General features: G+C 42.6%; 1 protein-coding gene across 1 annotated transcript; it reads left to right on the top strand.

The window, feature by feature from the left end:
- The first annotated feature begins 9,837 nt into the window (after positions 1-9,837).
- Positions 9,838-13,585, top strand: LOC106577171 (myelin and lymphocyte protein). The gene is made up of 4 exons (XM_045700983.2): positions 9,838-10,023; positions 11,135-11,299; positions 11,671-11,802; positions 11,918-13,585. Exons 1-4 carry the CDS (start codon positions 9,937-9,939, stop codon positions 11,993-11,995), a joined length of 462 nt encoding a protein of 153 aa, XP_045556939.1. The 5' UTR covers positions 9,838-9,936; the 3' UTR covers positions 11,996-13,585.
- Positions 13,586-16,048: the final 2,463 nt, after the last annotated feature.

Here is a 16,048-nt window from a genome sequence, read left to right as displayed (position 1 = left end):
AAAAAATGTAAATCACATTTACGTAAGTATTCAGATCCTTTACTCAGTACTTTGTTGAAGCACCTTTGGAAGCGATTACAGCCTCAAGTCTTCTTGGGTTTGACGCTACAAGCTTGGCACACCTGTATTTGGGGGGTTTCTCTCATTCTTCTCTGCAGATCCTCTCAAGCTCTGTCAGGTTAGATGGGGAGCGTCGCTGCACAGCTATTTTCACATCTCTCCAGAGATGTTCGATCGGTTTCATGTCTGGGCTTTGGCTGGGCCACTCCAGGACATTCAGAGACTTGTCCCGAAGCCACTCATGCGTTGTCTTGGCTGTGTGCTTAGGGTTGTCCTGTTGGAAGGTGAACCTTCACCCCAGTCTGAGGTCCTGAGTGCTCTGGAGCAGGCTTTCATCAATGATCTCTCTGTGCTTTGTTCCGTTCATCTTTGTGTCCCATCCCCTGCCGCTGAAAAACATCTCCACAGCATGTGCTGCCACCACCATGCTTCACCGTAGGGATGCTGCCAGGTTTACTCCAGACGTGACACTTGGCATTCAGGCCAAAGAGTTCAATCTTGGTTTCATCAGACCAGAGAATCTTGTTTCTCATGGTCTGAGAGTTTTTAGGTGCCTTTTGGCAAACTCCAAGTGGGCAATCATGCCTTTTACTGAGGAGTGGCTTCGGTCTGGCCAACTCTACCATAAAGGCCTGATTGGTGGAGTGCTGCAGCGATGTTTGTCCTTCTAGAAGGTTTTCCCATCTCCACAGAGGAACTCTAGAGCTCTGTCACAGTGACTACCGGGTTCTTGGTCACTGCCCTGACCAAAGCCTTTCTCCCCCGATTGCTGAGTTTGGCCGGGCGGCCAGCTCTAGGAAGAGTCTTGGTGGTTCCAAACAATTTCCATTTAAGAATGATGAAGGCCACTGTGTTGTTGTTGACCTTCAATGCTGCAGAAATGTTTTGGTACCCTTCCCCAGATCTGTTCCTCAACACAATCCTGTCTCTGAGCTTCACGCACAATTCATTTGACCTCATGGCTTGGTTTTTGCTCTGACATACACTGTCAACTGTGGGACCTCATATAGACAGATGTGCTTTTCCAAATCATGTCCAATAAATTGAATTTCACACAGGTGGACTCCAATCAAGTTGTAGAAACATCTCAAGGATGATCAGTGGAAACAGGATGCACCTGATCTCAATTTTGCATCTCTTTGCAAAGTGTCTAATGATAATGGAATTTATATGTTTAAGGTTTTGACTAAATGATTCCACCCTGAAAATGTATAACTGAGTGATTTATAAGACTAATTCTATAAATGTGTGTGCATAGGACAAGCTAAGACTTTACTATTTAGTAATGTAAGTGAGACGTTCAAGGAACAGAGCAACTGTTAACAGACAGCTTGTGACAGACAACTTGTGACCACTGTGAAACTAATAACAGGAAGGAGGTCTCCCCACCCAGGGAGGGGAGAAACCTTTAGGCTTACAGTAGATTATGTAACATGGGGCAGGATATGATAAGCAATGTATGAGATGGAGAAGACTTGTAAATATGCATTGACAGTGCTAAAGAAGAGGGGCATTTATAAGGGGTATGACATATGGTTTAACCAAAAGGGTGAGGTATAAAAGGCTGTGTACATTGTATGATATTCAGAGCCCTCGTGAATAAACATGGTTGACTATTGTAAGCTGTGACCAAGAAGGAGCGTGATGGAGTGCTGCATCAGATGACCTGGGCTACACAATCACTCAACCTCAACGCAATTGAGATGGTTTGGGATGAGTTGGACTGCAGAGTGAAGGAAAAGCAGCTAACAAGTGCTCAGAATATGGGAACTCCTTCAAGACTGTTGGAAAAGCATTCCAGGTGAAGCTGGTTGAGAGAATGCCAAGAGTGTGCAAAGCTGTCATCAAGGCAAAGGGTGGCTACTTTGAAGAATCTGAAATATAAAAAAGATTTTGATTTGTTTAACACTTTTTTGGTTTCTACATGATTCCATATATGTTATCTCATAGTTTTGATGCCTCCACTATTATTTTACAATGTAGAAAATAGTAAAAGTAAAGAAAAACCCTTGAATGATTAGGTTTGTCCAAAATTCTGACTGGTACAGTATATTATCCAGATACTGACTGTTAGTACTTGGTGGTATATAGCAGCTTCCCACAAGAATGGGCTTTAGGTGTCACGGGTACTTAGGGCAGGAGGAAGGAGAAGAGTCAAATGCAGGAGATATCGTCCAGTAGCTCGAAGTTTATTCACACCCAAACACTAGGTGATCAAAAGGCACTGGGAGTACACAATACCCAAAAGGGAAACAGGTAATCCACAAAGGGAAAATCACGCACGGGGCGCAGCCCGGCGAGAAAATAAATCCTCCAATATAAAAACGATAGAGAAGACACGGCCACAGCGTAAACCCGCTGACAAACAAACAATCCCTCACAACCCCAAAGGAACAAACTAAATACCCCCTCACTAATGACAGAAATGACAACAGGTGCGGACCTAGACAGACAAAACACAATGAACACAGAAACACAGATCAGCGGCAGCTAGTAGACCGGCGACGACGACCGCCGAGCGCCGCCCGGCCGAGGAGGGGCACCATTTTCTGTGACATTAGTGAGGCAGGTGATCCTGTAGCCATATTACTTCAATAGTATTTAACATGAGATCCTCTCAAAGCTTTACAGGAATGTGGTTCTTAATATAGACCGCAACACCACCCTCATTTCTGTCTTTTCTGTAAATGGTATGACCATGTATTGCAACCACTGTGTCATCAAATGTATTATCTAAGTGAGTTTCAGAGGTAGTCAGAACATGAATGTCATCTGCTAGGGTACACCGTCTCAGTGCTAACAGTAGAACTGGTTCATAGGCACATGATTACTACATACAGTTGCTGTGGGATCAGCAGAGGGTTTCATGGCAGTTAGAGGGACATAAATTAAATGACATTGTGTCTTCCAACGCCCCTGGGATAATGTACATTTGCTGAAGCATTATGACAACTCAGCGACACAATGGTTGGGATTAACTGAGCTGGGCTTGGGTCATTGATAAGTCATTGTCTCAACGCAGCCTTATAGTGCTGTGAAAGGATCCAGGAACCCAAATGATTTGGGTGGATCCCATCCTCCTTATAAAACAAGCTTTGTTTCCAGGAGGTATCAAAATTGTCAATAAATGTTACACCCACAGATCTGCAATGGTCGTGTAGCCAGTTATGGAGGGCTAAAAGTCTGAAATGTTCAATGCCACGATTTAGGGAGGGGAGTGGGCCAGATATTGTAGGGGGTTTATTGGTGTCAAGCAGAGACCCAATCAGTTCTTTTAAATCCATCTTTAGCTGTTCTGAGCTGCCCTTCCTGATGAACTATGATAGACTAAATTTCCTGATGCTGGTTTAAAATGTTTTGGAGCAGTTTATTGATGTCCTGTACGCATGCTCCTGGATAGCACAACGTTTAATTGTGCAAGACATTTTATAGATTAAACAATAAGTCGCATATTCCCACTGGGCACAGATGTCAATTCAACGTCTATTCCAAATTGGTTCAATGTAAATTCATTGAAATGGCGTGGAAACAACGTTGATTCAACCAGTATGTGCCCAGTGGGTTGTTTTTATGTGTGCATTGTATTCTCCTCTGACAATAGAGCTCACCAGCTTGTAGTCCTAAAAAACGGAAATGAGTTACCTCTGGTTCGTTCAGGCATTCATATGGGGAACATGAATGGGGAAAGAATAGGGTTTTGGAATAAACGCAGAAAATAAGGTCCGAGGTTAATGCAGGCATAGGAGATCTTATATGTTTTGTTCTATGAGATAATATCAGCCAGTTAACATGACCTTTATGAATTATGAGGCCTTTACTGTATGTACGTTATGTGTTTTTTAAATTACATAAATGCTTAAAGATTCACAAAAAGTGATGTTAGCTGAAGAACAAACATATAACATCTCCTAAGCCTGTGTTTACTAGCTAGTGCTAGTTGGCTGTACCTGCGCCAAAACTCCTGTATTTTTCATTCTTATATCTTGTTCTCTATTAGCTCTCAAAAACTCTAGGCGGCATTCTGTCTTCTCCCTACAGTTTTCAGCCATTAGCTTTGCCCACGACGACCTCATGTGAACTACAATCCCTACACTGGGGTTTAACCTTTAGAAACTTCAATGATCATCGCTTGCAATACGGCTTTCGAAACATATGGCCCTTATCTTTCATCAGCAAGAAAGAATCCTTCAAATAAAAAAGACACACTTACTGTAGCAGTTACAGATCCATATAGCTACGGAGCCTCCATCTGACAAAACTACTTTGTAGCAGTTACAGATCCATACAGCTATGGGAGCTTCCATCCGACAAAACTACACTGTAGCAGTTACAGATCCATACAGCTATAGAGCTTCCATCTGACAAAACTACACTGTAGCAGTTACAGATCCATACAGCTATGGAGCCTCCATCCAACAAAACTACTTTGTAGCAGTTACAGATCCATACAGCTATGGGAGCTTCCATCCGACAAAAGTACACTGTAGCAGTTACAGATCCATACAGCTATGGAGCCTCCATCCGACAAAACTACTTTGTAGCAGTTACAGATCCATACAGCTATGGAGGCTTCCATCCGACAAAAGTACACTGTAGCAGTTACAGATCCATACAGCTATGGAGCCTCCATCCGACAAAACTACTTTGTAGCAGTTACAGATCCATACAGCTATGGGAGCTTCCATCCGACAAAAGTACACTGTAGCAGTTACAGATCCATACCGCTATAGAACCTCCATCCAACTAAACTACACTGTAGCAGTTACAGATCCATACAGCTATGGAGCCTCCATCCAATGAAACTACACTGTAGCAGTTACAGATCCATTCAGGTATGGCTGCCTCCATCCTACTAAACTACACTGTAGCAGTTACAGATCCATACAGGTATGGCTGCCTCCATCCTACTAAACTACACTGTAGCAGTTACAGATCCATACAGGTATGGCTGCCTCCATCCTACTAAACTACACTGTAGCAGTTACAGATCCATACAGCTATGGAGCCTCCATCCAATGAAACTACACTGTAGCAGTTACAGATCCATACAGGTATGGCTGCCTCCATCCTACTAAACTACACTTCCGCTACACTCCCGAGTTATGTGTTCAGAGCATGCCAGACAGCTAACCTGCACAGGTGGTCCGATCTTGTCTTCCGTCTGCTTTCCGTGTAACATGGAGTTATGGCCGTGTAACAAACCGTGTAATGTGGAGTTATGGCCGTGTAACAAACCGTGTAACATGGAGTTATGGCCGTGTAACAAACCGTGTAACATGGAGTTATGGCCGTGTAACAAACCGTGTAACGTGGAGTTATGGCCGTGTAACAAACCGTGTAACGTGGAGTTATGGCCGTGTAACAAACCGTGTAACGTGGAGTTATGGCCGTGTAACAAACCGTGTAACGTGGAGTTATGGCCGTGTAACAAACCGTGTAACATGGAGTTATGGCCGTGTAACAAACCGTGTAACATGGAGTTATGGCCGTGTAACAAACCGTGTAACATGGAGTTATGGCCGTGTAACAAACCGTGTAACATGGAGTTATGGCCGTGTAACAAACCGTGTAACGTGGAGTTATGGCCGTGTAACAAACCGTGTAACATGGAGTTATGGCCGTGTAACAAACCGTGTAACGTGGAGTTATGGCCGTGTAACAAACCGTGTAACGTGGAGTTATGGCCGTGTAACAAACCGTGTAACGTGGAGTTATGGCCGTGTAACAAACCGTGTAACGTGGAGTTATGGCCGTGTAACAAACCGTGTAACGTGGAGTTATGGCCGTGTAACAAACCGTGTAACGTGGAGTTATGGCCGTGTAACAAACCGTGTAACGTGGAGTTATGGCCGTGTAACAAACCGTGTAACGTGGAGTTATGGCCGTGTAACAAACCGTGTAACGTGGAGTTATGGCCGTGTAACAAACCGTGTAACATGGAGTTATGGCCGTGTAACAAACCGTGTAACATGGAGTTATGGCCGTGTAACAAACCGTGTAACATGGAGTTATGGCCGTGTAACAAACCGTGTAACATGGAGTTATGGCCGTGTAACAAACCGTGTGGGAACTCTAACCCTATATCAGTTTAACCTATTGTTTTTGTATTTATTATTTCTCGCTGATATGAAAGATAAGGTCCTTATGCTCCTAAAACCGTACCACAAGCGACGCGTGTTAATGTTCAGATTGAGCGTTGCAGCTCTTAACAAAACTTCATTGTTCAGAAGATGCCTTAGTCCAATGGCTCTTATGTGTAATGTAATGGAACTGAGAGTCAGGATCAAGGGCTTGTTCTCCATCTTCTGTTTAAATAGTGAGCCAACATGTTTTCAGCACTTTTATTTTCATGACTGATTAAAACTTGTTTTCTCATGTTCTCTTTTGTGCCTCTGTGAGCAGTGTGTTTGGAACATGAAAATGCTCTAAAATCACATTATGGAATCGCAATACACATCGTATCGGCATCTAAGTATCGTGATAATATTGTATTGTGAGGTCCTTGGTAATTCCCAGCCCTAATAGGCAATATGTAACCTTATTTAGTGCTACCTGCTATTGTGGGTTTAAAATTCATTGGTATTCACGTGTTTGTTTTTGAGGTAGAATTACTGTCATGTTATTGATGTTAAATCGCAAACCTTATTTGCACCTACTCTATTCCATGAGCAAATGGGTGTGCCTGGGTCTTAAGCCAACATACGCAGATTTTACAGCGAATGCAGTCTCCGTGAACGCAGGAATTTCAATCACACTTTAGCAATGAATTTCCGCAATATGGAATGAATCGAGACCCTAAGTTATTTTTGCATCTCGTTGCTTTCACCTATTTACAAGCTGAATAGAAATAGCAGACTGAAAGAAAAAAATAAGAAGCATCCATCCAAGTTAATCACTTGTTCAATCTGTTTCTCTGCCTGGGAGACCGGTGGAATGTCTTATCAGTGAGAATCCATCGCCCCAGTTCAAAGGCTGTGGTACTCCAGTGGGTTTATGGGAAAGCTCTTTGATCTCTAGTCCTCCTCGCCACCCAGTCTTTAGGTCTGTATGACTTAGGTCTGTATGACAAAGGCCTTTAAACATGCTTGGATGAACATTGCTCTAGGTATAGGGTCACAGGTTTGTACTGGGCATTCACAGAGAAGACATGTTGTCCTGCCGCCATAACAAAGACCTCGCTGAGCAGGGTTCAGGGAGTAGCTTACTCTCTGCTCAAACACACCAGAGGAGTGATCTCTGGGCCAAGAACAGGCCCTCTCTTTTGTGTAAGGAAAATATGGTAAACATAACAAGAAAACATACTCAAATAGATAGCATGAGAGGGACTGCTCATGGGCCATTTGTTTGGGGAGAAAGACAAACTGTCACAGCAGAGTCATGGTAAGGGAAAAAATAAATATCTCAAAGAAATCACTTCGGTTTTGCTCGGTCTTTCTTCTCTCTCTTAACTGGTGTCCGTCTCTCCCGTGGTGTGTCATTGTGCTCCTTTTATTTAGCCTCCACGGCTGGTTGGCACTCTCCTCTAATTACCTCCACTTAGCTGTCCGTGTCGCGGTGCCCAGCTCCCGTATTCCCAGCAGAGGGAGCCAACGTCGCCTCACGTACCTCCCCTCTATTACCATCCCCTGGGGTAGACCTCCTGGCATACCACGATAGATAGATAGATAGATAGATAGATAGATAGATAGATAGATAGATAGATAGATAGATAGATAGATAGATAGATAGATAGATAGATAGATAGATAGATAGATAGATAGATAGATAGATAGATAGATAGATAGATAGATAGATAGATAGATAGATAGATAGATAGATAGGGGGATTGTCCAGCTCTTTAGTGTCACATTTGTTTCTCTCCAATGTACTCAAAACAAGAGTGACAAGCCTAAACAATAGGTTTTATATGCTGTACCGTCTCTTAAGCCTCTGCCTAGTGCAACCGATGTGAAATGGTTAGCTAGTTAGCGGGGTGCGCGCTAATAGCGTTTCAATTGGTGACGTCACTCGCTCTGAGACCTTGAAGTAGTTGTTCCCCTTGCTCTGCAAGGGCTGCGGCTTTTGTGGAGCAATGGGTAACAATGCTTCGTGGGTGTCAGTTGTTGATGTGTGCAGAGGGTCCCTGGTTCAAGCCCAGGTAGGGACGAGGAGAGGGACGGAAGCTATACTGTTACATTGGTGCCGTGACCCGGATCACTGGTTGCTGCGGAAAAAGAGGAGGTCTAAAGGGGGGTGAGTGTAACTGATGTGAAATGGCTAGCTAGTTAGCAGGGTGCACGCTAATAGTGTTTCAATCGGTGATGTCACTCACTCTGAGACCTTGAAGTAGTTGTTCCCCTTGCTCTGCAAGGGCCGTGGCTTTTGAGGAGCGATGGGTAACGATGCTTTGTGGGTGTCAGTTGTTGATGTGTGCAAAGGGTCCCTGGTTCAAGCCCAGGTAGGGGCGAGGAGAGGGATGGAAGCTATACTGTTACACTAGCAACCGTCACCCAATTATAGATAGATCGAGCCCTACAGATTAGCCACTGTCATGGATAATAGCCTCTCTTGGCTAGTGGTCAGGACAGAACATTTATTGTCCAATATGAACAATACCCTCTTAGAAAAAAAAAGGTGCTATCTAGAACCTAAAATGGTTCTTCGGCTGTCCCCATAGGAGAACCCTTTGAAGAACCTTTTTTGGTTCCATGTAAAACCCTTCCCACAGAGGGTTCTACATGAAACCCAAAATAGTTCTACCTGGAACCAGAAAGTGTTCTACCTGGAACCAAAAAAGTGTTATCCTATGGGGATAGCCGAATAACCATTTTGGAACCCTTTTTTTCTAGTAGTGTAGACATGACATGTACATATATGACTCAGGATATTGCAACCAAATAAAAAAAAATGACAATGGGGAAGATGAAACAAGTCCTCCCTGTGATTATCAAATAATACTTCTTCTCATTTCCATGCATGTGTGTGTAGGCTTGGGTTGTCCCAGCAATAGCACTCATGCTGCAGTTTCTGGGATTGCCCACCCCCCCTCCCCCTCTCTCTTTTTACAACGGGAAAAGTTTTTTTTTTTGTGGTTTGTTCTCCACCAACTGTCAGGTTGACAGATGACACACTGATTTGGAAATGTGGAACACTCCTGCCTACCACACACAATGGGCCTCCTGTCTACATACACAAGATTACCAAATCCACTGAAGTCAATGGCACACCTTATCCATTTTCATCCAGATTTTGGCAAGTGATTGATGACAACGGTTACTTTTAAGATGTGATGTGGGCCACATTGGGCCTCCTGCCTACATAAAGATGAAGGATTGTAATTTGATCCAGTTTGCTACAGAATAATCCTGCAGCAGCAGGAAATGTGAATTATTATGTGGATTATAATTAATGGACGTATTTGTTGATCCATTTCTTGTTAGGGCAAATGAAGTCGGAAGTTAAAATATTTAGAAGCCTTTTTTAAACTCAAATACACGACAAGTTTGCATTTCCTCCTTTTCTAAACAACAAAAGAGTGATCCAATTCAGATCCTACATCTCCCACGGGGGGCCAGCACAGAAAAAAAAAAAGAAATGTATGAGTTGTATGAAATGTATGCATTCACTACTGTAAGTCGCTCTGGATAAGAGCGTCTGCTAAATGACTAAAATGTAAATGTAATGTACACAAGCTGACACAACCAACTGGTATTTCAATGTAATGAAGAAATAAAACATCAAGAGAATGAGAGGAGGAGGAGGAACAGGTGTGGGAAGCAGGGCTTTAAAAAGCAGAACTGTTTAGGTCACAGGTCTCACTTTTGGGAGAACTGTGTTGGGCACACACCCACATCAACAAAACGCCAACACACAGGTAGACCTAGACACTTTGGGAATATGGCTTCTAGCACCTCCAGTAACCCACTGCCCAGTGGCACCAGTGTGTTCACCACTGTTCCAGACCTCTTCTTCATTCCTGAGTTTGTGAGTACAGACAAATCAAATAAGTGTTCTGCTCTCAGCTGGGACTGGACTACTGGCATTGCTCTTTACTCTAGAAATATTCTTTACTCTAATGCCCTTCACATTTATCAGAGGGAGATAAGACATTTGATTGTTCAAGGTAATATTTGGGTATGCATGCATGATGTAATTCAGAGGGCACTGAAAGGAGTATTACTTTAGTGTCAGACACTGTGTGTAGACTCATACCAAGCACTTCTTTGATTGCTGCAGCCTTCTTGGTCAGGTTTATTTCTGCTGATAATTATTGCCATAGTATTGGAAAATATGTTGATTTCTGGTTTGTGAATATCAGCTAAATCCTTATCTGAAACCAAACTATGGTTATCGCATGATCCGCGCTGTATCCAAACACCATTCATCCTCTCTTTACTGGCATGTTTGTTGAAGGAGGGGGCAGAATGTGTGTGTGAGTTTGGAAATGATCATGTACGACGGAGTGTCAGATTCTCTATGGAGAAATTGTGGCAATGGTATCTAGTAACTAATCAAAAGGCGTATGATTATGAACAAGTGTTCATTTGGATGTTTTTGACGGAGGTAAAGATAACATAGAGCTCGTAACTGTTAGCCTACTGACTGTTGCATGCACTAGCTGTCACAGCCATTACTTGGTGAAATGTTCTATGCAAATGGTTGAACCCCTGACTAAATGAGCTTTAGTAAGTTAAAGCTATCAGACCTTGCCTAGAGGTGCATGTTTACTTACCCTGTTACTGTGGCCTGCTCTCTGTGGTCTTACCACAACACATGGAGTGACACTATTGGGGTGACATTAAGAAGTGGATGGCTGATTGAACCATCAAATCCCATGACTAACAACTTGTCAACTAAATGCATTGATGTTTACACATTATGACCGTACGTGTTCTGTGTTCTCTCTCTCTCTCTCTGTCTCTCTCTCTCTCTCTCTCTCTCTCTCTCTCTCTCTCCTCTCTCCCCCGTGTGTGTGTGTGTGTGTGTGTGTGTGTGTGTGTGTGTGTGTGTGTGTGTGTGTGTGTGTGTGTGTGTGTGTGTGTGTGTGTGTGTGTGTGTGTGTGTGTGTGTGCGTGTGCGCGTGTGTGTGTGGCAGATATTCGGAGGTCTGGTGTGGACTCTGGTGGCCTCCACAAAGGTGCTGATTGCGAATCCTCAGGGCTGGGTGATGTTTGTCTCTGTGTTCTGCTTCATCATCACTACCCTGTGGTTCCTCATCTTCATCAGTGGAGCCAATAAGAGCAGCATCTGGCCCACACTGGTGAGTCTGAGAGACATTCATACAGCCATCTTTGATAAAAGTGATTTACTCGAAAAGGATTATGGAACAGATTTTCTTCCCATCCTAAATGTCTAATCAGAAAGAATGATGATGATGGTGATGATGACGATGGTGATGATGATGAGAGTATAATGAACATTCTGTCTATTGAAAGGCTGTAGTGTTATAACAGGTAGTATAACAGGATGATGACTAACTCTCTCATGTTGCTTCTCTCTCGCTCTCACTCTCACTCTCTCACACTCTATTTCTCTCTCTCTCTCTCTCTCTCTCTCTCTCTCTCTCTCTCTCTCTCTCTCTCTCTCTCTCTCGCTCTCTCTCTCGCTCTCGCTCTCTCTCTCACTCTTCAGGATGTTGTGTATCATTCCCTTGCATCCTTCTTCTACCTCAGTGCAGCAGTGGTACAGGCCTATGTCACCATTAGTCTGAAATCATTTACCAGTACTTTCTTCAAAGAATACCAATTGGACATTGCTGCAGTGGTATGTTCCTTCACTCCTGTGACTCAAACAAAGTGTTCTTCAACTGAAGCTTACTGCATGTCCCTAGTAGTCCATCCCACTCCTCACCTTTCTGTATCTTGTATTTTTCCTGTAGGTGATGTGTTATGTGGTGACTCTGCTCTACGCCCTCCATGCCATCTTCTCTACGATGAGATGGAAGAATTCCTCATGAAGACCTGCATCCACAAGACAACAGACAATGGGGCAACAGACATTAGAGAAGGCTTTGTATTGACATCAATTGTAATCTATACATATTCAAATATTTTTCTATATTATTTTCTTCTTGCAAATACCATAAACGAATTTGGAGTGAAATGCATATACAATATAAATAAAAAGATAAATAAATATATTTTATATTTAACCAAGTGCCTGATTCAGATATAATACTATGTCTAGGTGTAGCAAAAACTATTACAACGATGTTAAATAAAAATGCTGATGTGAAGCAATGCATTTTGTTATGGTAGGGTAGACCTATTAGATGAACATAGGAACTGAAGAGGTTGCGGTGGCTACTCTTGTGAAAAATGTATAATCTATCACCCCAACATACTGTAGAGGCAAACAAAGGACTGATTTCCCCAGCAATGCATTTTGCACACACAGTTTCTTTTGTAATTTTCTTGAACAAAAAGGTCAACAGGTCATCTTATTTGTGTAGGGTAGGGTGTGTCCAGGTGGCGAAAGGTAGACTGCCTACCACAATGCCGCAGCAGGTTTTGCAAGTCATCTTTCATATAAGGGAACACCTGTCGCTCCGTTAGTTCACTGTAGTAGTTGATAGCGAATAGTAGGCATAGCACGTTGATTGCAGAGTATGCAGCCTAGCCTATGGCATTCATTTGTTATGCTACAGAAATTACAAGGAATTTAGAATAGTATGGAAGGCTTTAGGCCATCGGCGGACAGGGAACAGAAACACAACGGCCCATTTTTTTCCCTTGAGGCCCCCATTATTAACCAGATACTGATCATTTTAAACACACCCAGGTTAGGCAAAAAATAGACCAGGCCTCCTGGCATTAGCTAGAAATACCAGATGGCCAGTCTGCCCTAGCTTTGAGGGCTCCCGAGTGGCGCAGCTGTCTAAGGCACTGTATCTCAGTGCAAGAGGCGTCACTACAGTCCCTGGTTCAAATCCAGGCTGAATCACATGCCAGGCCATGATCGGGAATCCCATAGGGCGTTGCACAATTGTCCCAGTGACGTTTGGGCCGAGGTAGGCCGTCATTGTAAATAACAAGTTGTTCTTAACTGACTTGCCTAGTGAAATAAAGGTTTAAAATAAAATGCAGGCTGCTGAACAACATGGTAAAACACTCATTACAACCTATGGCTTATTTGTTTCTTTGGAGAAGCACCACACCAACAGTTTGTCAATTAAGCGTGGGCTGATTATATGTTGTGGTGGATTTCCTCACAGTGAAACTTTATTCCACTCTTTATTTATTCCATTCCACATGTAGGCATGATCTCTTTCATTTGTTTTGTCTATTGTTACAAATATGATGCATGGTCATTAGTGCCTGATGATGATGCCTCACAGACATAATTTCATAAGAGGCAGATGCTACTTATCTAAGTGTTACATCACAGAAGGAATGCAATCATTCTTTGTTGACAACAAAATACATAATTTCTGTCTCTTTTTTGTACTATGTGTTTTTTGTAATATGCTCTGCAGTACAAGTAACTTTTGTACAGTAGACTTTAAATACTTAAAATATAAATATATAAAACCAATGAATTATTATTATTACTTGGTCTTTCAGAGCTTCATTCAAAATCTGGATTTGACACCTGCAAGAAACCCAGTAAACATGTAACGTCACATCTCTCTCTTCATCTCAAAGTTGTCTGCCAGAGAATGCTTGAATGCTCTAGAGTACGTGTGAAACTCATTCCACGGAGGGCTGAGTGCCTGCAGGTTTTCGCTGCTTGCTTGTACTTGATTGATGAATGAAGGTCAGTGATTAGTTAGAAACTCTCCTCAACTGGTTATCTAGTTCCTAATTGGACACAAATTGAAAGGAGGAACCAAAGACAAGCAGACACTTGGCCCTTCACGGAATGAGTTTGACACGCCTTCTCTAGAGTCTAAGCCAGGAAGAAGGAATTGTAACGTCACAATCATTTTCTTCATCTCAAGGCAGTCTCTCCTAGAAAGCTTCAATGGAATCCTCCATTGTCCTTTCTATTAGAACTATACTGAACAAAAATATAAACACAACATGCAACAATTTCAAAGATTTTACTGAATTACAGTTAATTTAATGAAATCAGTCATGAAATGGATTCCTTAGGCCCTAATCTATGGATTACACAAGACTGGGAATACAGGCATGCATCTATTGGTCAAAGCTACCTTAAAAAAATATATAGGGGTGTGGATCAGAAAAGCAGTCAGTATCTGGTGTGACCACCATTTGCCTTATGCAACACGCTGTCGTACATGTCGATCCAGAGCATCCCAAACATGCTCAATGGGTGACATGTCTGATGAGTATGCAGGCCATGGAAGACCAGTAACATTTTCAGCTTCCACGAATTGTGTACAGATTCCTTGCAACATGGGACTGTGCATTATCATGCTAAAACATGAGGTGATGGAGGCAGATGAATGGCACGACAATGGGGCTCAGGATCTTGTCACAGTATCTCTGTGCATTGAAATTGACATCAATGAAATGCAATTGTGTTTGTTGGCCGTAGCTTATGCCTGGCCATACCATACCCACACCACCACCATGGGGCACTCTGTTTACAACGTTGACATCAGCAACCAGCTCACTCACACGACGCCATACATGTGGTCTGCGGTTGTGAGACCTGTTGGATGTACTGCCAAATGATCTAAAACGACATTGGAGGTGGCTTAGGGTAGAGAACTTAACATTCAATTCTCTGGCAAACACTCTGGTGGATATTCCTGCAGTCAGCATTCCAATTTCACGATCCCTCAAAACGTGAGACATCTGTGGCATTGTGTTGTGTAACAAAACTGCACAGTTTAGTGTCCTTTTATTGTCCCCATGCACAAGGTGCAACTGTGTAATGATAATGTTATTTAATCATCTTCTTGATATGCCACACCTGTCAGGTGGATGGATTATCTTGGCAAAGGAGAAATGCTCACTAACAGGGATTAAACAAATTGGTGCACAAAATTTGAGCAAAATAAGCTTTGTGTGCTTATTGAAAATCTGTAGGATCTTTCATTTCAGGTCATGAAACATGGGACCAACACTTCACATGTTGCGTTTACATTTTTGTTCAGTGTACTAATATGTGAAAAGACTGAAGAGGGACAAAATAAGTTTTCTCCATATTGCTTTCACCTCTCCAGCCATAACAAAGCAGTAGTCCCCAAGGAGAGTGACTGAGGACCATTGGGATATAGCCCTGCACTTGATGCCATTCCAAGTCAATGAAGGCTTCAGCAGACCTTTGTAGTAGGTATGGACTGGATTGTTGTGCTTAGTTGTTATTGAGCAGACTAGTGTGGTTGTGTGTGTGTGTGTGTGTGTGTGTGTGTGTGTGTGTGTGTGTGTGTGTGTGTGTGTGTGTGTGTGTGTGTGTGTGTGTGTGTGTGTGTGTGTGCTTGCGTGAGAGTGTTTAAGGGGCTAAATGAATGGCTGAGTGTGTGTTTTATAAGTTTGTCAGTATGCTTGTCTATTAATGTGATTTTGTGTGAGATAGTGTGTGCCTAATGGTCTCTTTGTATCTCTCCAGGACTTTGCGTACCATTGACTGGCAGCCTTCTCCTACCTTAGTGTATCAAAACCCCTGGCGAAGGTCACCACTCATTTTAAAGAGGATACAGCCATCTAGCAAAACTACCAGATAGACATTGCTGCTGTGGTAAGTGCTACACAGATACCAGTGCTTAGAAAGAGCTGAATTAATATTCATTTGAAGAAATTACAGACAAATTCAATTTACTGATACTTTATTGAGAGCATTATAACAGCAATGACTTAGTTACATAGCTACAGTATCTGTGCATTGTTGGGAAGGTAAGTAAGCATTTGACTGTTAGTCTACACCTCTTGTTTACAAAGCATATGGTGAATACAATATATTTTATTTGTGTGTTTCTGTATATTCTGTGAGGCTCAGAAAACATGTGTCTTGGACTTCTCTCAGGTGTTTTCCTACACGGCCACATTGTTATCTTTCCTCCATTTCATCCTGTCGTCCATTCGGTGGAATGCCTTTT

Source organism: Salmo salar, chromosome 18 (genome assembly GCF_965601325.2).
Source record: "Salmo salar chromosome 18, fSalSal1, whole genome shotgun sequence".
Lineage (NCBI taxonomy): Eukaryota > Metazoa > Chordata > Actinopteri > Salmoniformes > Salmonidae > Salmo > Salmo salar.
Note: the sequence above shows the minus strand (reverse complement) of the source record. Positions and strands in the feature narration are given on the sequence as shown.